Source organism: Sciurus vulgaris (assembly GCF_902686455.1).
Source record: "Sciurus vulgaris genome assembly, chromosome: 11".
Taxonomy (NCBI): Eukaryota; Metazoa; Chordata; class Mammalia; order Rodentia; family Sciuridae; genus Sciurus; species Sciurus vulgaris.
Window position 1 is genome coordinate 112,518,225 of NC_136472.1, and position 25,376 is coordinate 112,543,600.

General features: G+C 39.5%; 1 protein-coding gene across 8 annotated transcripts in view; it reads left to right on the plus strand.

Annotated features, from left to right (window-relative positions):
• Positions 1 to 4,863: 4,863 nt before the first annotated feature.
• The window catches only part of LOC306640729 (centrosomal protein of 164 kDa-like), a 65,930-nt gene continuing 45,417 nt past the window's right edge, over positions 4,864 to 25,376 (plus strand). For 6 of the 8 annotated variants that reach the window (XM_079105205.1, XM_079105207.1, XM_079105209.1 and 3 more), the window contains exons 1-3: positions 4,864 to 4,981; positions 11,604 to 11,706; positions 15,797 to 15,908. In XM_079105205.1, coding sequence (XP_078961331.1) covers positions 11,625 to 11,706; positions 15,797 to 15,908 — 194 coding nt within the window. In that variant the 5' untranslated portion in view covers positions 4,864 to 4,981; positions 11,604 to 11,624. Of the gene's footprint in view, positions 4,982 to 7,189; positions 7,268 to 11,603; positions 11,707 to 15,796; positions 15,909 to 25,376 lie in introns of all 8 variants that reach the window. The other 2 variants (XM_079105203.1, XM_079105210.1) reach the window with 2 other exon arrangements.

The following is a 25,376-nucleotide window of genomic DNA, read 5'->3' on the forward strand; positions in this document are numbered from 1 at the left end:
TGTAGTCTTTCCATGGCAGACAGCCCAGCTTCCGGGGCTGGAAAGGGGTCTGGGATGCCCTCTGCCGAGGTGGAGTCCACCTTGCAGCACCCTGTCTGGAAGGGTTTCCCCAGCTCTGGCAGGGCGGGCAGGGCCATCCAGATATAGTGATGGCATACCTCTCACCTGTCCTTCCTTCCTTTGAACATTGATTGATCACCCACTGTATACCAACCACGCTGCCAGGTACTGGTGCTACAAAGTAAAATGTACACACATCCAAATTCTGTCCATTGGGTGGAATTAAGTGATTCCTGCCACAGTGGGGTTACATACAAAGGACATGACATTAAGGAGTAGGGATTTGGGGGACATTTGGGAAATTGGGAAAGATTCAATGGGAGAAGGTGGTATTTAATTTGAGCTTTAAAAATGGGTAGTATTTCCAGAACAGAGACTAGGGAACAAGATTAAAGGAATGGAAGGGTGTGCTAGGCAGCAAACCACACAAAAAGGGTTCAAGGGGAATGTACAATGTCTGTTTTCACCAGAGTCTGCAATCACCAGGCAATTAAGAGCTAGTCGGGTCTTCTCTATCTGAATCTGTACCTTTGATGCTCTTGGGGTATAAATCCTCATGATCCCCTGATTCATGCACTGTCAGCCAGCTACGCTAAGGATGAATGGCTGCAGAGAGCTTTGAAGTGTTATAACTCCACAAAGCATAAACATATTAATTGGTAAGACTTTAAAACAAAAAGCTGTAGGGCTCTAATTACATATAGTAGAAATGCTATGTGATTATGTCATTATGATATTTATCAGATGTGAAAAGCCCTTGATAAAACTCCCTAGCCATTCTGATGAAAAAAAAAATAAAAGGCAAAAACTAAGGGGAAACTTCTTAAATAAGATAACAAAGGGCCTGGGGTGTGGCTCAGTGGCTATGGGGTAGAGTTTCTGCTTAGCATGTGCGTGAGACCCTGCTTTCAATCCCAACACAGGGCAAGGATGGTGGTGGTGGGGGTCAGGTAAAGATAGTGAAAAATCATAGAAAACCTATTGTTACAGTCTAAAGTTATTCTCATTGAAATCGGCTTAGGAAAAGGAAGGCCATTATCACCATTCTTATTCTGCAGAGTCTAGGTTGGTCTGACCAACTCAATATGATAAGAAAATGGAACAAGTGCTATAAATACTGGGAAAACAAAGAAGTCATTATCTGCAGATTATATGCTATGATGAAAAATACTAAACAATAAGGTGATTAGACACATTAAAAATGTAAAGGGCTGGAGGTGTGGCTCATGGTAGAGTGCTTGCCAGGCATGCATGGCTATCTGTTTTTCTCTTTAGCATCAGAAAAAAAAAATTAAATAAATCAACAGATCAAGAATGTATGAGAATCGTATATAGATACAGATGAAATTAATATCAGAGGAAAAAAGATGCATTATTCAATAACTGTTGTTGGGACAACTGGCAATGCACTTGGAAGGAAAGAAAACCAAATCCATATCTCATCTAAAAATAAATCCCAGATAGGTCAAAGAGCTTTATATTATAAATAGAAATAAAGAAGAAAAAGAAGAATATTTTCACGATCTTATGTTGAAGACAACCTCCCTAACAAAACCCAGAAAAAAAAAAAAAAACTGGATAGGTTTGACCACTTAAATATTTAAAACTTCTGTAGAATAGAAGTCCTTGGATATTGTCAGTATTCCAATTCTGATTCTTCTACTCAGTAACCAGAAGACTACAGGCTTGTTAACCTGTCTGTGCTCAATTTTATCCTTTGTAAAATGAAGTAATGATAGCACAAATCTCTTAAGGTAAGAAATCAATGACATAATCCATGCAAAGCACGCAGAATGGTGTCTGGCAGGTTGTAAATGGTCCATAAAGCTTAGCTATTAGCAGTATTACTGCTGCAATTATGGGGAAAAGTGACGTTTGCAAAGTTAAAAGATAAACTACACATTAGGAAACATTTGCTATACAACAGGGAGATAAAGGGTTAATTACAATACACAAAGAACTTCCACAAACCAATAAGCCCCCCAAGCAATGTGATAGAAAAATGAATAAAGGATGTGAACAGGTAATTCATAGAAGGAGTGCAAATGGTCAATAACGTGAAAAAGTTTAACTTCATTAATAACGAAAAAAACACAAAACAGTATGTAAGTATCATTTTCTTCCCTCCCTCTTCTCTTTTCTTCCTTCCCTTTCAGATTGGTAATGTGTTGGTGCTAGTGAATGTGTTGGTTGTAAACTATTCCATTTTTTTGGGGGGGGTAATTTGGCAATGCTTATTAAAATGTAAAAAATACTACCTCTTTGAGCTTTGTTATTTCTAGGACCCTATTCCACAAAACAGGGGAATTCCAGCAGTGTACACAATATCGAAACTTTGGAAACAAAGTAAACATTATCAAAGGAGACTAAAAGAGGTGACTTTTATTCAATGACCTCCCAAACAACCATTAAAAACAATAGCATACATGGCATGGTGGTACATGCCTGTAATACCAGTTACTTGGAAGGTTGAAGCAGGAGGATCACAAGTTTGAGATCAAACTGGGGGATTTATCAAGATCCTGTCTTGAAATAAGTCATAAAAAGGGCTGGAGGTATAGCTCAGTGGTAGGACCTTTGCTTAGCATATGCAAGGTCCTGGGTTCTATCCCTGGTACTGCAAAAAGTGGCAGAATTGCTGGCTGCAGTGCATGGTTGTAGACCCAGCTACTCTGGAGGCTGAGACAGGATGTGAATTCAAAGTCAACCTCACAAGACACTCCTTCTTAAAAAAGAAAAGTGGCAAGAATAATGAGTGCTTTCCTTTCTCTTCATGTGGTATGTTTTCTGTGTATTCCAAATAAATAGTGTATAAGAGAAGAAAAAGTTCTAACAGTAGAATTTTTGATGTGGAGATAGGAAAAATTTTGTGAGACACGTCCCCTCATCTTTAAAAAATCATCTGTAAGTGTTCTTCTCTGACCTACAATGAGTGAAATTCTCTCTCTCTTTTTCACTGATTGGGTATATTGGTGTATCTATTGCTGTGTTGTTTTTGTTATCCCTCCACCCCACAAGACTTGCTTCCTTTCTGGGCTATGTGGCACAGGCCTGTAATCTCAGTGACTCAGACATTGTGTCAGGAGGATCACAAGTTGGAGGCCAACCTCAGCAACTTAGTGGACCCTGTCTCAAAATAAAAACTAAAAAGGGCTGGGGATGTAGCTCAGTACCAGTGTACCCCTGGGTTCAATGCCACAAAACAAAAACAACAACAACAAAAAACTTTCTTAATTATGTTTGCCTAAGGGCATTTGATAAATGGGTTTGCATTTCTGAGTACAAACTTGTAGGAAAACCTGATAAAATACAAATATGATACCCATAGTATCCCTTATTTTATTAGCTCTTCCTATGAGTTGGGAACCAAGATTAAGGTACAAAAAAATTTTTTTTGGTACCATTGATTGAACCTAGGGGCACTAAGCCACCAAGCCACATCCCCAGCCCTTTTTCTACTTTTTTATAATTTGATATAGGAGCTCACTAAGTTGCCTAGGACCTTGCTAAATTGTTGAGGCTGGCTTTGAACTTGTGATTCTCCTGCTTTTGCCTCCGGAGCTGGGATTACAGGTGTGTGCCACCATGCCTGGCAAAAGTTAAAGTTAAGAATTTTGATGACCATCAAAATCAACTACATTGATTGCAAGTTTGTGCATATAGGGAACTACCCATGGTGTTTTGAATCTTTGTTTTGTGCATGTCTGTGGTGAGTTAGTTGGTGAGCCTTGGTGGTTCTTCCCAGGCTAGTCCTTTTGGCCCCTGAATAAGACTTTTAAGGTGTGTGTAAAGGAAGAGGACCAATGCTTTTTCATCTGCAGTGAGAAAAAAGGAAGTTAAGTATGAGAAATATATTCCAACTACCTGGTTTGGGATCTATAGGAACAACTATCCAAGTTCCTTATTGTAGGCTCAGACTAAGTGGTGCAGGGACTAGTTTCAAGAGATAGGAGGAATCAGATACATTTCTAGAATGGCCTCATCATCTCCTCTTTTGTTCCTGTTTTTCTATTGGCAGAATGACCAGAGCCGCCTTTTCCCCTCTTAACTTCTCTAGGATATTGACTATATATAGAGAAAAGAATATTTGCCCTCCATGTAAGCAAAACTCTCTTACATGGAATTATATTCTTTGGAATTATATTAATGGTAATTCTGCCAGACAGTAGTGTGCAGGGTCTACATGTTGTGTAATTTTTTTCCTTCTCTAACAGACTCTTCAAAATAATTGTGACAGATGTTATTATCACCATTTTTCAGACATTTAAACTGAATCCTGTGCTCTGGTGAAAAATGGATGATAGAAACTAGGCTTCTTAATTCTTGGTCAAGTATTCATTGATTTAATCGGAGTACAAGGGAGCCAGTTTTTGTGTTTTTTTGTGGTGGGGGAGGGGTTTGGGTCTATATTACCTAATATTCATATTTCTTTAGTTTATTAAAGGTCCAAACCATGGGTTGATTATTAATGATTACAATTAGTCATCTATATTGACCACATTACTAAAAAGAGTTGACTAATAAACTGCCTTGGATAATTTACGTTACTATAAATATTATGACTTGTCCTCCCCTGCCCTGGAAGAAATTTTCCTTATATCTAAACACAGGGTTCTCTTTTAATCCTATTTGGAGCCCCATCAAGTATTTTGAACTACAACTCCCATCGTGCAATGGGAAACGGGCAGAACTCTGCGTGACCCGACAGGACCTTGAACCAATCCAATTTCAGAGTCCTCGGTCAGGCACCTATTGGCTTCGGCTGGAGGCGGAACCTTCAGTTGCTAGGTTGGTCCCCTTCCGGAAGTGGTTGTTGGCCTCTGCAGGGCAACACCCCGGCGTCCCTGGAAGCGGGGAGCCGGGGTGGTGCTGGGCAAGCGGCGCAGAGCCATCGCCCCCAAGCTCCCGGGGTGGGGGACAGGTGAGGACTCCCTCGGGGGAGGGGGTGGTGTGGCGGGGAAAGGAGGGTTGCGGGTGAGTTGAGGCACCTTGGTGTATCAGCGAGCGGAATGTATAGAGTGTGGGCGGGAACTGAGGGAAGAAGTGAAAAAGGAGCGGCCGGGCGAGTGTGCATTTATTCAAAACCCACCTCGCCCGCTTGCGAGTAGGCGGCAGGGGCCTGGCGGTTGAGTGAGCGGCGGCCGGTGGGAGAGTGAGGGCGCTGAAACGACGCGAGAGCTACTTGGGTCGCTCCTTCGCTCCTCCGGCGCAATCCTGTGCGAGGCCCCGGCCTTCGGAACCGTGCCTGAATCCTCTTGTGGGATTCACCCCCGCCCCCTGCCCCGTATCCGAGTCCCGGTCTAGCCCAACCTTATGCCATCTTTTGGCCAGCTGGGGAAGTCGGGAAGTTTTTTGTTTTTTGTTTTTTCCGTTCTCTGCAGTGATTCAAGCTTCTCCATTTCCATCTCCTCACTTCCTTTCCAGGACTCCCTTCCCCCTGGTTCTCTTGATTCCCCCTTCGCAGGCCCCTTTTCTTCCCACCACTTGTCTGTTGGTGACTTCACCCAGAGTTTCAGTTACCATCTCTTCATCAATTCATCAGACTACTCTTCGGGTGAACCTCTTTCCTGAGCGTAGACCTGCTTGCTGATCATCTCTTTCTTGGAGCTTGGGGTCTGTTCCCTTTGCTTGTATCTTCTATATTAGTGAAGGATTTCACCACACAGCCAGCCATGGCTACGCTTGGGATTCATTCATGTAATATGAAATAGGACATGTGCTATATTCTAGGCAGTATAAATAATTTGGCCTACTGGAGAAAGCCTAGAATCACCATATACTGACTGAAGTGCTCTGATTTCCCTCCTCCCCTCACTCATACATCCATCTAGCCCTGTTATTCTGCCCTTCCTACCCTCTCGTCCTTCCTTTCCATTCTCACAGCCCCTTATTTAATTCATAATATCTTGCCAAGACTGTAAGGCTAACTTCCTAAGCAATTACTCTGCCTCTGTGCCTCTGTTCTTTCGTTTCTCTCAACTATGAAACTCATCAATGTTAGTCTCCTTTGTGAAATCTTGTGATAGCCCCTTATCAGGTACAATAGGCAGCTTCAATCCTTTTAAAGCTTTTATGATATATTCTTTGCCTTCCATTCTATCTCTCTCTTGCTACTCCTCCCACTCTCCCTTGCACTCTGATCATGTCAAAATGGTTAAGGACACAGGCTTTGGAGTCAGATACATGCATATTCTGCTGTGCTGTTTACTAGCTGCGAAACTCTGGGCAAGTTTAAAAAAATTTTTTTTAACCTTGCTTAGCCTCAGTTTCCTTATTTGAAGATAATTTCTATTTAGCCGAGAGGATCAGGTGAGATGATTGATGTAAATAAACCACTTAGTGCAGTTCTGGAACATAGAAAGTATTAAGTAAATTTAAGCTTTTATTGTCATAATCAGTTTCTTGGAACGCTTTCCTGCCTCTTTGCTTTTGTGTGTGCTGTTCCTTCTGCCTTAAGTTCCCTTACTTGTATCCTGGTGAGCTCCTATTTAACCTTCAGGAACCATCTCAGTGGCTGTATATCTGTGATGCTTTCCCACAACTTCCAAAGTAACATTAATTACCCTTATCTTTGTGTCCTGTTATATTTAACACATGATGTAGTCATGTGTTTATATGTCCAGCTTCTCAGTAGGCCAAATTCAGGTTCAAGGTCATGTTTAATCAGGTTTGTAGCCCTACTATCTAGCATAATGCCTGGTAGGTGTTCAATAAATGATTATTGAATCTCTGGATGACCTTAATTTATCTCCTGTGGTATTGGATCTGTCTTCTGGAACAGTGTAGAATGAGTTCTTTAAATATGGAAGTAGTAGTAATAATAGTAACATCTAGCATTTGTTGAAATCTTACTATATTTTAAGCATTTTACATTGAACCACTTCTCACAACACTTTGAGATACTTTTGTTATTTATTTATTTATTTATTTATTTATTTTGATGCTGGAGATTGAACCTAGGGTCTCAAATTTGCTAAGCACGCACACTATCACTGAGCTACACTCCCAGCCCAGTATATTTTTGTTTTTGGTGACAACATTAATGTTTGACATTTACTGTATACCAGGAACTGTGCTAGACACTTTTCAAATATTGTCTCATTCACTATTCAATAATATTTCGATATAGGTTATCATCACTGAATTATACACATGAGATTACTGAGGCTTAGAAAGGTGAAGTACCTTGCCTAAAGTCATACAGCTGGTAAGTGAGAGAGTTGGAATTTGACTGTAGGTTTTCTGTCCTCAAAGCTGGTGCTTTTGGGGGTGGGAAAGATGGTGGAATGAGATAGACATCATTGTCCAAGGTACATGTATGATTGCACGAATGGTATGTCTCTGCATTGTGTACAACCAGAGAAATGAAGCTGTGCTGCATTCATGTACAATGAATCGAAATGCATCCTTCTGTCATGTATAACTAATTAAAACAAATAAAAATAAAAAATAAAATAGCTGGTTCTTTTACCACTATGCCATTTGTCACTTAAAGCATGGAGTGGGATCTTTAGCATTGGAGGGGAAGTTATACATGCTACCATGGGCATTTTCAGCTCCCAGGATTCCTTGGTTCTGTGTTAGTGTGGTATGTAGCAGTAATTGAGCTCCTATAGTTTATATAAGCTCATTTTAGGCTTGGTTGGAAAATCAAGAGGAATAAGCTTGGCCTTCAGAAATTTGTGGGTTAACGAAAGATAACCCACATGAAAAAGATAATAGTCAGAGAAATATGCCTGTGAACACATGAAAACTGTGTCCCCAGTGCTGAGGTGGTTCTGAATTGGCAGGAGGTTGGTGATTCTGGAAGAGATGTGTGAGCCATTCCTTTTCTAGATTCTGGGATTGGCAGGAAATTGGTGAGTGCAGGTGAGGGACCCTTCCCAACAACTCTAAGGCTCGAAGTGAGGCTTAGGCCAAGTAGTGAGTAGGTCTTACTAGGTTTTGTCTGATCTTTGGTAACTGCAACATGTAGTACAGTGTTGAGGGTTCAGAAGCCGTGTCTGGGGTGCCATGATTGACTCGAATGTCCCTCATAGTCATAGATCTGGAGGAAAACCTTAGGATATGATATTTATTTGCCATAGCAACTCTAATGACTGCTTTCTTGGACTCCTCATTTTCTAGGTTACCAAGCTAGTCCAGGTTGTTACCATCTCCAGCCTAGACCACATCATGGTTTTGTTCCTCATCTTCCCACAGCCTTTCTGGTTTTTATTCCTTCCAACCTGACCCCCATTGTAGTCCACATTCCCAGTGGCTGCCAGAGTGATCCACCCCCCGCCCAAAACAAAACAAAACAAAACACAAAAAACCTTTGCCTGGCTTCCATTTCCTTTAGGATAAAGCCAAGTCCTCAGCATGTCTTGGCTTCTGCCATCCTCTCCAGCATCATCTCTAGTGTTTTTCTTTCTTGGTAGGTTATGTTTCCTGCAGAAGGACCTTTGCACATGATGGTACTTCTGCTGTTAGAACACATTTCTTTCTCTGGTGAATACCTACTCATCCTTCAGTTCTCAGCCTAGGCACCATCTAATCAGGTTAATTTCTTTCAGCACTTTTACTTCATTTGTATTATACATTTTTCTGGGACTGCTGGATTGGTCACAGTCCACTGGGCTGTAACTCAAGGGAGTGACAATTGAATCTGTTTTTTTTTTTCCTCCCCATACTGGGGATTCAACTCAGGCCTTTTGCATACTAGGTAAGTGCTCTACCACTGAGCTACATCATTAGCCCCTTTATAAGATTTTGTTTTGAGGCAAGGGTCTCACTAAGTTGTCCAGATTGGCCTTAAATTTAAGATCCTCCTGCTTTAGCCTCCTGAGTCACTGGGATTAGAAGCATTCATCACCTCATCTGGCTCAGTTAGGGTTTGTGCCATGAAAACAAGTCGTAGCTGTCTTATGCTTTCTGGAGGTTGGAGTTATGTAGGGATAAGTAACATTTTTTTAAATGCAGATTTTCTCAAATTCTGTGATAGTTAATACAATGCATTATATAGAGCCATGCTTGATAAGTGCTTGTTCACCCTGATGTTCAGGCCACTATTTAGTCCTCCCTACCTGTGGATCCTTTCCTTTTCTCTTTCCCTCTTCTCTCAAATTAAGAGTATTAAAGATTCAGGTAACTCCTTAAGCCATCTGGCAGTGGGCTTCATCTGCTACCTGGTTCTTGGTCCATTTCTGCTTTGTTCTTTGGAGTCGAGAGTCAGGCCATCCTTGTCTCTGACTGTGTAGAGGTGTGAGTACCCTACTGTATGTAGGGTGTTACGGGTTCTTAGGGTTATAAGCAGATTTCCACTTCAACTTCCGTACTGCAGAGAGGAACCTTTTTCCTTTTGTTTGTCTTCCTTCTTGGAGGCAGCATGATGAGAATGAGAGTGTCAGGGGCAGAGTCTGGCTCCCTTAGGGTCCTGTGGACTGATGAAGAGGTTTATGTCTGTGAGAACTAAGGCAGGATATTGGTGCTGTCATAGTCACAGAGGGCATGTGTCTTTGATTGGTCCTTGTCATTTGTCAGGGGTCCTTCTACAGGGATCTGGGGTAGATTGAGAGTCACCAAATCCAACCGTTTTCTAAGCACTTACTCCAGGTCAGTCTTGACCTTTTAGATGGGAGGGTCTTTCTGCGTGAAGACAGCCATTTTTATGCTCACTGTTACAGCTGAAAGAGTGACAGCTTCTGAAGGAGTGGGCAGCAGAGCCTGCTGTGCCAGACTCCTTTGGTCGATCACCCCTGGTATGGATGACTCCTCCCAAGGTCTGGGAAGGCTCTGAGCAGGGCTGTGCACTGCAGCTATTTTATGGGACAACTTGTCTCTGCTTATCAGGCTTCAGCATGGAAGCTGTTATGGGAGAAAATTAGTGGGATCCTGAGGTGGTGGTGGGACTAGGGACGGGAAGAGAGGAGCAATTCTAGAACTGTACCAGCTTGTCAGTTGAAGAATTTGGCGTTGTTCCATTGCTGGATGCTAGAAATCTTTGATTCAAGTTGGGTTCCCATCATAGCTCAGGCTACCATAACAATATCATAGACTGGCTGGCTTAAGTAGCAGAAGTCTGTTTTCTCACAGTTCTGGAGACTAGAAGTCACAGATCAACATCTCTTCCTGGTACCTGCACATGGCCACCACCTTCTTGCTGTGTCTTTACTTGGTGGAGAGAGAACTCTGATTTCTCTACCTCTTCTTCTTCTTTTTTTTTTTTTTTGCGGTGCTGGGGATCGAACCCAGGGCCTGTGCTTATAAGGTAATTACTTTACCAACTGAGCTATCTCCCCAGCCCTCTTCTTCTTTTTTTTAAATCTATTTTTTATTTTTATTTTTAGTTGTACATGGACATAACTTTATTTTATCTATTTATTTTTTATGTGTTGCAGAGGATCACACCCACTGCCTCACTTGTGCTAGTCAAGTGCTCCTCCACTGGAGCCCCAACCCCAACCCTAAAGACACTAATCTGTCAGGTCACGGCCCCAACCTTATGACCTCATTTAACCCTAATCACTTCTAAACTACTCTATCCCATAAAATCGCATTGCAGGCTAGTTTTTCAGTGTTTGAATATTGGAGGGATATAATCTAGTCCATTGCAGCTCCTTTCCATTCTGTCCTTCCAACATCTTGGTCCTATTAAGTCTGATATCACTATGTTCCTTGTGTCTGTCCCTTCTCCATTCCTGCTGTTTCTGCCCTAGTTTAAGCGCTTATCATCTTTCACTTGGATGGTAGCCTCCTTAAGAGGTTTTCCTGACACCAGTTTCTCATTTCTTCAATCTAGCCATGCCAGTCCTACCAGAGTTCTTGTCCTTAAAAAACAAACAAAAAAGACCACAGCATGTCACTTTCTTTTCCCAAATCCTTTAGTGACTCCCCTTTTCTCCAGGACAGGATCAAGGCCTTTTAGCATGGTCTACAAAACTCTATGAGTAGCCCCTTAGCTGGCTTTTCACTCTGGTCCCTGCCACACATGCTGTTATTTTACACTCCAGAACACCTGCTATGGTCCAGGATGATCCCTGTCTAGAATGCCTTTCTTATGCTTCATGGGGAATTTTTCCCTCCTGCCTTCTGCTACCACTGAAGTTGTATCTGCTTCCTTCCTGGATTCCCTGTGGGCATTGTTGGTTGTAATGGTGTGACTGTGTACTGGAGTGTGCTGGTATATGGGTGTTTGTTATTTTGGTGTCACTGGGGTTTTCTGTTTGAGGGTCCTGTGCTGTAATTCTTTTTCCTCTTTGGAAAGGAGATTATGAAGTAAAATTCTTTAGAGAGTTAGGCTTGTGGATCTATTGTGGTTCACTGAGTGTTCAGCACCTTTGGGAGGTGCATCTCAGGAATTTTCCTAGGCACAGAACATGTGAAACTTGAATTCTGAGCTCTTGATCCTACACCCTCTATTATCCCTGGTGCCTAGAGAGTTCTTGGCAGAGTCGGCATGTAGGGTCTGGTGTGACCCATATGCTCCATAACCCTGTTCCACCTTTACCCTTCCAAGTCAAGTCACTGATATTCTCTCTGGTTGGGGGGTCTCTGGGATCCAGGTGTTTGAGCTCACATCAGCCATGGCCGGACGACCCATCCGTATAGGCGATCAGCTGGTTCTGGAGGAAGATTATGATGAGACCTATATTCCCAGTGAGCAAGGTAAGAGGCTTGAGGTATATTGTAGTAGTTTTCTGAGGGCAGGGATTATGTCTGATTTATTTTTGTTCTTGCAATGTAACATGTGGTACAGGCTCAGGGCTGCTTACATGCACAGTGTATTTGGGTTAGATCAAGGGTTGGCAAACTCTAACCCATGGGCTTAACTTGACCTTTTGCTTGTTTTTGTAAATAAAGTTTTATTGGAGAACAGCCATACTTATTTGCTTCTCTGTGACCTGTGGCTACCTTCATACTATGGTAGCATTGTTGAGTAGTAATGTCAGAGACCAAATGACCCACAAAACCTACAGTATTTGCTATCTGGCTCTGAATAGAAGAAATTTGCTGACCTGGGTTAGATCAATGATAACTTTTTTTTTTTCCTTTTGGACCCATAATGATTAGTTTTAAATGAACTTGTGGTAGGGGATATCATGAAATATAACATGTCCTGAGGCAAACCCAATTTTTTCTTTTTTTTTTTTTTGTGGTGCTGGGGATTGAACCCAGGGCCTTGCACATGCTAGGCAAGTGCTGTACCACTGATTTATAGCCCTGGCTCCCCACCCCCCATCTGTTAAGAACAAACTAAAGCAGTGTTTCATTTTTTAATAATGATCTTATTAATAACAGTGATAACATTATTTTGTGCAATTGTGTGCCAGTCTCTGCTTTTTGTTTTTGTTTTTGTTTTGGGTACCTGGGATTGAATTTGAGGCTCAACCACTGAGCCTTTTTTTTGGTATTTTATTTAAAGACAGGGTCTCACTGAGTTGCTTAGCATCTTGCTGTTGCTGAGGCTGGCTTTGAACTAGCTTTGATCCTCCCGCCTCAGCCTCCTGAGCCGCTGGGATTACAGGTGTGTGCCACCGCTCCTGGCTGCTGGTCTCTGTTTTAAAGAATTTGATATTTGTTACCTTTTCAACCCTTGCCAGTACTCCATAAATAAGTACTATTATTGTCCCCATCATATAGGTGAAGAACTCAAGGCACAGAAAGGTTAAGTAATTTTCCTCTAGTTACTCACTCCTACTGTTAGAGGATCCACCCTAGTATTCTAAGTCCAGAGCCTGTTCTTTGAAACTCTATGTTATTTTTTGGAGTGAAAATTCCTTTGAAATTCTGAAGAGTTATGGACCTGCATATATAAATTTTGTTTACAAACTAGATAGTTAGTAGATGTGTTAGAGTGGAACAAGAACTCTTGTACCCACTGGGAGCTCATGAGCCCATATTTAACCTTGGACTTTATTTATAGTTTATTGTATGTGTGTGTTTGATTGCCAGAGAGAAGTTTTGTTTTCTGTTTTTTGGTCCTGGGAGTTGAACCCAGGGCTTTGCTCATGCAAGCACATGCTGTACCACTCAGCTATATCCTCAGCCCAAGAATTCTTTTTAATGTTAAATATATTAGTCCATTCTCATTTGGCCTCTGAATTAATTATGAATCATAGTTAGAAAAGCCTTCCCCATTCCAAGGAGAAAATACTTTTCTCCTGTTTTCTTTCCATACCATAATGGAATAGCTTCTTTTTTCCCCTCTGATTGGGATACTGTACTGGGTGTATCTTCTCTTGCATTAGAATGCCTATTCATATGTCACTGCTGTACACTTAATTATTGAGACTCTGTCATAAATACTAATGTTTAGTAGGGCTAAAATGCTCTCATTGCTCATTTTTCAAAGTTTTCTTTGCTATTTTATCTGTTTTTTTCTCCCCATGAACTTTAGAATCACCTTGTCAAGTTCTGGGTAGGGCCGTATATGGAGAAACTGTTAGTACTTGGAAAAAATTCTGTTAAATATTTGAATTAATTTAGGGAGCACTATCACCATTATGAAGTGAAGTCTTTCTACTCAAGAATGTCATATTTCTTTTTTTGTGCTCTTATGGAATGACTTCAAGTTTTATTCATATAAGTGTTACCCATTTCTTGCTCAGATTATTTCTTAGATATAGATTGAACATGTATACTCTGAAAATCCAAAACCCAAAATATTCTAAGATCTGAAACTTTTTGGGTGGAGCATTTCTAATTTTGGATTTTTAGGTTAGGGATGCTCAACTAGTAAAGCCTATGCAAATATTCCAAAATCTGAAAAAAAATCTGAAACGTGAAGCATTCCTGCATCTGAGCATTTTGAGTAAGTGATACTCAACCTGTATTTGTCTTTTTTTGATTGCTATTATAAATGAGGTCAAGGTTTTTCTGAGGATGTTTATGAAATTATTTTTTTCTGTCCGAGTTTAGATATTCTAATCACAAGCCATCATTTTCTTTTCCTGGACTGTCTGAGTAGCTTCCTAATTAGCTCACTGTTTATAAGTTTGCCCTTGTCCAGTCTGTGTTCCACCTAGTAGCCAGAATGATTTGATTTTTTTTTTTTGGTGTGGGAGAGGGGTACTGGGGATTGAACTCAGGGGCACTTGACCACTGAGCCACATCCCCAGCCCTATTTTATATTTTATTTAGAGACAGGGTCTCACTGGTTGCTTGCTTAGCACCTTGCTGTTGCTGAGGCTGGCTTTGAACTCATGATCCTCTTGCCTCAGCCTCTCCAGCTGCTGGGATTACAGACTGGTCTTAATAACACTCTTCTGTATATTCAATATGACACCCTTGCTGGGGTTGCAGGGCTCCCTGTGACCTGGCCAGACTTTCTCTACTAGTCTTGTTGGCTTTCTGAAAATCCCCAGATGGGCTAAACTGCATCTTGCCATATGTCCTTTGTACCTACTCTTCTACCTGAATGCTCTTCCCTTAGTCCTTTGCATGGCTGGTTTCTTTGTCTCCTGCAGGTTTTAGTTTAGTGTCTCCATTACTAAGAGGTTTTTCTTGACCATCCTTGGTAAAGAAGTGCCCCTCCACCTTGACCTTCTCTTAGACATTATTTACTTCCTTCATGGCATTTATCAGAAGGTTTAATTCTTTGTTTATTTGCTTACTTCTTTGCTGACTGTCTCTTCTATTAGAATGTAACCCCATAAAGGCAGTGACCATTTCTCTTTTATTCATGGCATGTAGTGGCTGGCATATGGGAGTCACTAAAAAAATATTGATGAAAATCAATGAATAAGTCAGTCCCCGGCCAACCAAGTTCTGGCTGGTCCTTGGAATTTTTTGGTTTTTATTTTCTAGTCTGCAGATGTCACAGTCCAAATTCTCCACTGAGATGACTCGTTGGCGATATATCTCTGGTCTGGGCTATTATCAACGTAAACGTTGATGTCCCTCATGTATTTATTTCATCATTCCTTAGGCCTCCGGTGACATCTTCTAATGGTCATCTCATCTATTTTTTTCCCCTGAAAGGTGAGATACCTCTTTATTCAGTACATATATCTGTCGTCTTCTCTAGATCTCTTGCAAAAGAATTCTAAATGCTTGAAGCAAAAGGATTAGAGTCCAAAATATATAGCAAAATTGAAAAAGAAACCATTCCCTTAATGGATGAAAGTGTTCAGTCGGTAGGAAGGAGGCCTCCTGAGCCTCATTCACTTTCTCAGTTCGGCTATCTCTCTGCTCCAGGTGAAATTATTCACTGCCCGCTCTGCTCCCATGGTACATGCTGCTGTCACATCATGTGTCACTTGGTTCGTACTCTATTTGTGTGTTTATAAGGTCCTTATGGGGCTTAGTTGTCTGTAATTTGTTCAGTACATGCTTGTTGATTGAGTGATGAGTGCTTTTGCAAATCTTGGGAGAGCTCATCTCCTCTGGTGAGGTTGCCCTCATCCTGGATGATTCTGGTTGTGGCTTTTGGGTTCTTCCTAAGGCTGCCACCACGATGAAGCCTTGGTTTCAGTTTTTTTTTTTTTCACCTTTGTTAGACTTGGTTTTAGATTATATTCTTGGAAGTATGGAGATAGCTTGCTTTCATTTAGATGTATCATTTATAAATTGAGATGTAAGGAAATAATTCTATATGTTTATTATATATATTTAGAGAAATAATGGCTTCTCTTTGAAGAGGATTTGGAAAAGTAAAGGCAAAATAAAAAAATGGATTGATTATGATTTTTACTTCTTTCCCTCCACCACCCCACTTCCCATCTCTCTTACCTTTCCATCTTCCTGCCTCTCACAGAAATTCTTGAATTCGCCCGAGAGATTGGTATTGATCCCATCAAAGAACCAGAACTGATGTGGCTGGCACGGGAGGGCATTGTGGCGCCACTGCCTGTGGAGTGGAAACCATGGTAAGTCATGGGGGTTTGGGTCACTAATTTGGCTTGTCAGAGGCAGAGGGATCTGATACTGGGGATTGGTTTTAATTGGTCATCTTTTCCAAACCTTCCCTACATAGTTAGGGACAACTCAGTGCCCTTTCTCTGTTAAGTTGCCTCATGTTTCAGACCTGAGTGTGGACTGACTTGACAGTTCCTGTGATAGGATTCAGTACTTAGACCTAGGACCACAGAGCTGCTATCCTAGTTCAGGTCTTTTAGCACCAGCATCTTTTTTGGATGGGCCGAGTAGGGGTTGTTGTTACTCCTTGCAGACTGATAATTTTTTTTTTTTTTTTTTTTTGTACTGGGAATTTAACCCAGGGGCACTTTACCACTGAGCTACATACTCAGTCCTTTTTATTTTATTTTATTTTATTTTATTTTGAGACTGAGTCTTGCGGAGTTGCTTAGAACCTAAATTGCTGAGGCTGGGTTTGAACTTGGGATTTTTCTTTCTCAGCCTCCTGAGTCTCTGGGATGATGAGGTGTGTGCCGCTGTGCCTGGTGCATACTGTTAATTGAACATGACAGTTGTACTTCCTTAGCCTCCAGAATGGACGCTGGTGCCAAAGCGTTTGTAGTGAGGCTGCGTAGACTGGCGAAGGTTTTCTGTCTCTCTTGGCAATCCATGGTTCTGCCATCTCTGAATTTATGTAACCTGTTCATGAACAGGTTCATATTTGTGGATTCAGCAATCTTTTAATTCTCAATTTGAGCTCTTTGGAGTGTTAGGAGCAGAAACTCTTCAGTTTATCTCAGGGAAACTGGTTTTGGTGAGGGAACAGTGGCCACGGTGAGAAAGCTGCAAGGTACCACGTCATTGTTGCTGATGCTCTCTCCAGAGGAGTGCACCACTTGCCACTCAGTGTGACACTTCCCTTTGTCTTTTGTCTGCTCTGCCCTCTGTAGTTTCTCTTCATCACATGCACAGAGTTTGTAAGTTGTCTCCCTAAAGTGAGTGCCATAAGTTTACTTCCTACCTTAGAGTGGATTTTCTTATGTTTGTCCCAAACTGGTGCTCAGTTGTCTTAGAGGGCTCCCTTCTCAGCAGCTAAGGTGCAATTTGGTGGACAAGGTGTAATCATCTTGTTCTTACCCATGCCATTTAATGTGTTGGCTGTACTCCAAAATGACAATTGTTGCGTTACTCTTTTTGGCTGAAGGATTGTAATCCTTTTAGCTTTTCCTCACATGGCAACCTCCTTGTTCTCTTGATCTTTTTAGCTGCCTCTCATTGGATCTTCTCCAGTTTTTCATGACATCTTTCTTGTAGGAAATCTGTCAGCACTTCACACAGTATTCTAAGTGCTGAGGACTCTTGGGTGTATTTGTAGGATAACCTTATAGGATAGTGTTTTGTTTTGTTTCCAATACCCAGTCTGAGGAAGGTAGGAAACTGTCATTGGTTAAGAGCCATCTGTGTGCCAGACTTTCTGCCACTTGCTTTCATGTACCTGCCAGGGTAGTCAGTGTTCCCTGGTCTTGTAGGGGGAACATGAACTGTTTTTCTTTTTTTAAAATAATTCATTAAAACTCATTTATACATGTCATCTTCTCCCTTTCTCAAGGTCATTACTGTTAATTGGTAAATTCCTTCCAGACTTTTTTTGTTGTGTGTGTGTAGTGGTAGGGACTGAACCCAGAGCCATATACATACTAGGTAAGTTCTCTCTACCGCCAGCTCCCCTTCCACACCTTCTAAAATCCACACACCCCACACACTTTTTTTTTAAACCTAAGTATTATATACAGTGCTCTTCTATGTCAATTCATGTAGGTCTACTTCATCGTTTTTATTGGCTATATACTTTCCCGTTTGTAGGTATTCTACTTTTCCAAGCCCGTGGTGCTTGGGGTCAAACCTATGGGTTTGCACATGCTAGGCAAGCATTCTGTCACTGAGCTATATCCCCTGCTGAGGTGTACCATATTTTTAAAAAGTCTTGATTTAGTTAACTACTCTTATATTGAAGGACATTTAGAGATTTTTGAGAGTGACTGTGTATCTGAGGGTCTTTTTTTGGATTCTCTGTTCTCTTCCATTGATTTATTTGTCTGTCTTTATATAAGTACTATTCTGTCTTGATTACTGTAGCTTTATAGTAACTCTTAAAATCACTTTAGCTTTATAGTAACTCTTAAAATCACTCTTAAAATCATCCAACTTTGTTCTCCTTTCCCAAAGTCACATTCTAGGTCCTTTGCATTTTCATAATGAATTTTAGAATCAGCTTGTCAGTTTCCTGGTAGGATTTTGATTGGGATTGCATATAAATCAGTTTGGGGACAACTGACATTTTGAGCAATATTGAATCTTTCATCCCATGAACGTGGTCTGTTTACTTTATTTAGGTTTTATTTAATATCTCTAAGAAATGTTTTGTAGTTTTTTTCTGTACATGTCTTACCTTTTATCAGATTTATCCCTGTTTATATTTTTGATGCTTCTATAAAGGTATATTTTCAATTTCTAGTTGTTCATTGCTTTTATATATGAATAAAATTGGTTTTTGCGTGTTGATCTTGTGGTGTGCAGCCTTACCAAATTATGTTAGGTCTAGTATATTTTAGATTCCATAGAATTTTCTGCAGAGATGATCTTGTCTTCTGGTAATAAAGACATTTTCCCTTCTTCCTTTCTTATCTGATTAGCCTTTATTTCTATTTCTTACCTTACTGCACTGATTAGAGCTTTCTGTATAATTAAATAGAAATGGTGACTGAGAACATCTTTGCATTTTTCCTGCTCTTAGGGGAAAGCATTCAGTCTTTCATCATTAAGTAGATGTTAGCTGTAGGCTTCTTGTAAATGTTCATCAACAGGATGAGAAAGTTTCCCTCTATTCCTAGCATACTGAGAGCTTAAAACAGGAATGGATGAATGGGTGGTAGATTTTATCAAATGTTTATCATGTATCCATTGATAAGATCACACTGTTTTTCTTTTTTGTCTGTTCATATAGTCAATTATATTGATTCATTTTTGAATGTTTAAACACCCTTTATTCCTGGATAAACTCCACTGGGTCATGATGTATTACTCTTTTTATATTTTATTGAAATTGCTTTTCTAAAATTTTGTTATGTTTTGTTCCATTTATGTCCATGGGGAAAATTGGTGTATAGTATCATTTTTCTTCTAATGTTTTTGTCTTATTTTGGTATCAGTTTAATACTGGGTTCATAGAATGATTTATGAATTTCCTCCTCTTTGGTTTTCTGGACTAATTTGGGTAGGATTGGTATTTTTTCTTCTTTAATTATTGGGAGAATTTACCAGTGAAATCATGTGGGCCTGTAGTTTTCTTTATGGGAACATTTTAAACTAAAAATCTGGTTTCTTTAAAAGATATAGGATTATTCAGTGTATGTCTTCTTGAATGAGCATTGGTAGCTTGTGTCTTCCGAGGAATTTATCCTTTCATCTATTTTTTTTCTTGGTGGTACAGGGGATCAGACTCAGGGCTTTGTGCTTGCTAGGCATGTGCTTTTCCACTGAGCTATTTCCCCAGTCCCCACTATCATTCTTGATACTAGTTATTTGTACATTCTCTCTCTGATTACTGTGGATGGAGGTTTATATATTTTGTCGGTTTCTTAAAGCACTAGCCTTTGGTTACATGGATTTCTCATTAATTTTTTTTCCCTTCCTATTTCATTGATTTTATTTTTGCTGGGGGGGTGTGTACCAGGGATTGAACTCGGGCACATGACCACTGAGCCACATCCCCAGCCCTATTTTGTATTTTATTTAGAGACAGGATCTCACTGAGTTGCTTAGCACCTCACTTTTGCTGAGGCTGGCTTTGAACTCACCATCCTGCCTCAGTCTCCTGAATTGCTGGGATTATAGGCATATGCCTCTGTGCCTGGCCTATTTCATTGATTTTTGCTGGAATCTTTATTATTTCCTTTCTTTGATTTATTTTGTGTTTGATTTGCTCTTTCTCTAATTTCTTAGGGGTAACACACTATTTTAATTGTCATAACTATATGAGTTAGTGTTTTGTTAGGGCTGGTCTTTTTTTTTCTATATGATCTACTAAAAAAATTTTTTTTTTGTAGTTGTGAATGGATAGGATGCCTTTATTTTATTTGTTTATTTTTATGTGGTGCTAAGGATTGAACCCAGTGCCTCACACATGCTAGGCAAGATGCTCTGCCACTGAACTACAGCCCCAGCCCTCTATATGATCATTTTTGGTTTTTTTTTTTTATTTTTATTTTTTGTGGTGCTGGGATTGAACCCAGGGCCTTTTGCATGTGAGGCAGGCACTCTACCAACTGAGCTATATCCCCAGCCCCCTCTATATGATCTTTAATTATTATTATTATTATTTTTTTGGTGTTGGTAATTGAACCCCAGGGGTGCTTTTTAACCACTGAGCTACCTCCTTGGCCTTTAATTTTTTGTTGTTGCTGTTGTTTAGTCAGGATCTCACCACATTGCTGTGGGTCTTACTAAGTTGCTAAGGCTAGCCTTGAACTTGTGATTCTTCTGTCTCAGCCTCCTGAGTTGCTGGGATTATAGGAGTGCACCCCTACACCCTGCTTTGTTTCCTTATAATACTGAGCCTATTTATTCTTGAAAATAGTATTTTGTGTGTGTGTGTGTATAAAAACTATTTTTAGGCCAAAATTTTGCCCTTCAAATTTTTTTCACAGTATTTTCTTTAAAATATAGCATAGCTTTTGTTAGCTATATTTCAAAATATCTTTTTTTTTTTGGTTGTTCTTGCAGATGGAGTCTTTTTATAATTATGGTATTTCTAGTTGATTGTTACTGGTGAATAGGAAAACATTGGTTGGATTTTTGTTTTTTTTCTTTTAAGGGAGATTGCCTGGTCTCAAACTCATGGGTTGAAGTAATCTTGCTGCCTCAGCCTGCAGAGTAGCTGGAACTATAGACTCGCCACCACTCCTGCCTGCACTGTTGGTTTTTATTATTAATCTCCTATATGTAGCTGCCATGCCAAATGTTCTTTTCTAATAAATTTGTAAATTCTTTTACATATACTGTATAAATAACAGTTTTATTACTCCATTTTCAGTATAGAAGTTTTAAAATTCATTTCCTTATATTATTACTTTGACTGGAAATTCCCTTTAATATGAAAAGAAATGATGATAGAAGGCATTCATTTCTCGTTCCTGAATTTAAAGGCAACGCTTCTACTGTTTGCTGAAGCTTTCAGGTAGAGTTTCAGTCTAATGCTAATATGCTAATTTCCCCCCAAAATGGTACATTATAGAATGGTTTTTTTTTGCGTCTGTTGGGATGATCGTGTGATTTCATTTCCCATAATTAATAAGTTTTTGTGATTCTGGTAGTTTGAACCCTGAGGCACTCTACTTCTGAGCTATGTACCCAGCTCATTTACTTCTTCTTCTTCTTTTTTTTTAATTTCGAAATGAGGTTTCACAAAGTTGCTGAGGCTAGTCTTGAATTTACATTTCTCCTGCCTTAGTCTCCTGAGTTGCTGGAATTACAGGCGTAATTATACTGTGTTTGGTTCCCATAGTCTGTTAGTGTGGTGAACAACATTAATATATTTTCTAATGTTACAACATTTTGAAATTTCTGGGATAAATGCTAATAGGTCATAGAATACCATTTTTAGGTAGTGTTGGATTTAGTTTGCTAGTATTTTATTTATAATTTTTGCAATTATGTTTATAACAGAGATTGACCATACTTTTATTGGATTGACCCTTTCTGATTTTATTCAAGGTGTTTTAACTTCAAAAAGTGATTTGGGGAATGTTTCCTGATTTTTCTTTGTTGAAACAGTTTGTTTAGGATAGGTTTTTTTTTTTTTTAAATTTATTTTTAAATTCTTTTCTATTTGTTCTTTTTTTAAATTTTAATTGAAAATCATAAATTTACATAGGGCAATATTGTTTGATTCATTCTGTTATTTTTTCCCTTCCCCCCCACCCCTTCAACCCCTCTTTTCCCTCTATACAGTCCTTCCTTTCTCCATTCTTACCACCCACCTTATCCCTAACCCTAAACCTAACCCTAACCCTAACGCTAACCCCTCCTACCCCCCCTTATATGTCCTCATCCGCTTATCAGCGAGATCATTCGTCCTTTAGTTTTTTGAGATTGGCTTATCTCACTTAGCATGATATCCTCCAATTTCATCCATTTGCCTGCAAATGCCATGATTTTATCATTCTTCATGGCGGAGTAATATTCCATTGTATATATATGCCACATTTTCTTTATCCATTCATCAACTGAAGGGCATCTAGGTTGGTTCCACAATCTGGCGTGAATTGAGCAGCTATGAACATTGATGTGGCTGTATCTCTATAGTATGCTGATTTTAAGTCCTTTGGGTATAGGCCAAGGAGTGGGATAGCTGGGTCAAATGATGGTTCCATTCCAAGCTTTCTGAGGAATCTCCATACTGCTTTCCAGAGTGGCTGCACTAATTTGCGACCCCACCAGCAATGTATGAGTGTACCTTTTTCATATATCTGTTGATTGCTTGTACATCTTCTTCTGTGAAGTGTCTGTTCATTTCCTTAGCCCATTTGTCGATTGGATTGTTTGTATTCTTGGTGTAGAGTTTTTTGAGTTCTTTATAGAATCTGGAAATTAGCGCTCTGTCTGAAGTATGAGTGGCAAAGATATTCGCCCACTCTGTAGGCTCTCTGTTCACATATTTGTTCTTTTTTGATATATATGACGGTGTATTTTGACATACATACATGGAGTATAACTTATTCTAATTAGGATCCCATTCTTGTGGTTGTACCTGATGTAGAGTTTTACTGGTTGTATATTTGTATATGAACATAGGAAAGTTATGTCCATTCTACTGTCTTTCCTATTCCCATCCTCCCTCCCTTCCCTTCATTCCCCTTTTTCTAATCTACTGAGTTTCTGTTCTTCCCCTCCCCCTCTTGTTGTGTGTTAACATCCATATATCAAAGAGAACATTCAACCTTTGGTTTTTTGGGATTGGGTTATTTTGCTGAGCATGATAGTCTCCAGATCCATCCATTTACCAGAAAAAGTCATAAAGTTATTTTTTTTATGGTGGAGTATTATTTCATAGTGTATATACATACCACATTTTCTTTATCCATTCATCTGATGAAGGGCACCTAGGTTGGTTCCATGGCTTAGCTATTGTGAATTGAGCTGCTATGAACATTGATGTGGTTTCATCACTGTAGTATGTTTAAGTTCTTTTGGTATTTACCAAGGAGTGGGATAGTTGGGTCAAATGGTGGTTTTGTTCCAAGTTTTCTGAGGAATCCCCATACTGCTTTCTAGAGTGGTTGCACTAATTTGCAGTCCCACCGGCAATGTATGAATGTACCTTTTCTCTCACATAGGATAGGGTTATTTGAGGATTTGGTAAAACTCATTTTGGGCCTGTGTGTAGTGTGAGAAGATTTTTGACAATTCAATATTTTAATGACTATGGGCCGATTCAGGCTTTCCATGTCATCTTGAGTCAAATTTGGTAACTTGTTTTTTTCCCGGGAAATTGTCCATTTAGGGTAGGTTTTAAACTTTATTAACATCAGTTCTTAATTTCCTTGTATGGTTTTAAAATCTCTACTGATTCTGTAGTTATGTCCCTTTTCATTTTTAATACTTTATGACATTTCTTTTCTTCTTGAGTCTTTTAGAAGTTTTTAAGTTGTATTAATTTTCTCAAAATCAGCTTTTTTAAAAAATTGACCTTCATGTTTTATACTCCATGTCTCCTTAATATTTTAAACAGCTCTTTATTTCCCATATTGCATTCTGGGTAATTTCCTTTGGTATATTTTATAATTCGTTATTTGGTTTTTCTTCTGTACCAAATCTGTTGTTTACCTTGTTTCTGTTTTCTTTTTTAAATAACTACTCATTCCTACAAGTTCTGTTTTTTATTTTTTTATTTTTTGTAGTCTGGGAATTGAACCTGGGGTGCTCTGCCAGTGAGCTCTATTCCCAGACCTTTTTATTTTTTATTTTGAGGCAGAGTTTCTTCAGGTTGCCCAGGCTGTCCTTGAACTGGTGATTTTTCAGCCTTAGCCTCCCAAATAGCTGAGATTACGGACATGTGCCACTGCACCCAACCTTTCCTTTTTATCTTTAGAATTCTGTTCTTCCATTATGGATTCTACGCCTTTCATCCATATCATTTTTTTTTCCTCCCGTGCTGGGAATTCAATGTAGGACCCTGTGCATGCTAAGCAGATGCTCTACCACTAAGTTATATCCCCAGCCCACTATAATAATTTTAAATGTTATTTTGAGTTTTCTTTTTATTGTTCTACTATCTCAAGTTTTGTGGTATACTAATTCTTCTTTTCATTATGTCTTCTGATTTTCCCTCATGTTGAACTCTTTCCTCACATGATCTGTAATTTTTATGATGAATTTTGTGAATTCATTTCCTGTGGGGATTATTTCCTGTGAGAGTCTCCTTCCTCACTTGTTAAGTGGCTTCACAATTGCTTCTCCCAGGGGATTTTCAGTAGTTAGAATCAATTTTTGTATTAATTTTCTGACTTGTATTCCTTTACCATGTTTTGGACTCTGTGCCTACATGTATCCTGAAGTTTCAATTTGTCATAAGATCTTTTCTCTCTGCCTAGATCCTGGAGTGGGCACCATGCTGACTTGCTGCTTCCACACCTGTTAGGTCGTGGTTTTTTTTGTGTGTGTGTTTGTGGAGTTAGTGTTTTTAAGCAAGGGTCTCAGTGCTGATTACCAAATTCATCAAGGCCTAAGGCCACTTTTCTGTCCCTAAATTAACATTAAACTCCAATTTCCCAGGACTTATATCCAAATCATATACCAACCTTGGCTTCTCAGTTATGTATTTATTACTTAGGTTTTTTGGTTTCTTTCTGTTTCTGGCACCTGAGAATTTTTCTTTCTGTTGAGTTTGAAAAAAAAAAAAATGTGTTGTTGTTGTAATGTATTAGTCCCATTTTTATCTTTGGTGGCAGGGAAAGGTTACATATTTCCTTTAGTTTAGCTAAACATGTTGCCTGAAGTTTTGTATGTTTCTTTCAAAATAAATTTCTAGGGCTAGGGATATAACTCATAGGTAGAGTGCTTGTTTAGCATGTGTGTATTATTAATTAAAATTTAGCAGTCTTTCCAATAACATTATTATTCATATAGAAATATTATCAATTAAACAATTGCCAATCCCAAATCTGCCAGATAAATTAGTCTGTCATTCTTAAATTTGGCCTTTTATAAAGCTTTAGAGCATGGACACAATGCATCCAAGTCTTTTTGTGTCTCTGTAACAATAGTGACCTTTACTACAGTTTCCATTTGGATCACCATTTCCATCAGAAGCTAGTTCCCTAGTCTCCTTGTCTTTTGAAAACTTACCAGAAGTACCCATAGCACTCTGCTTATAGCATTGCAGGCTTTTCTTAGCTCGTTTTTCTGCCTATTACCTAGTT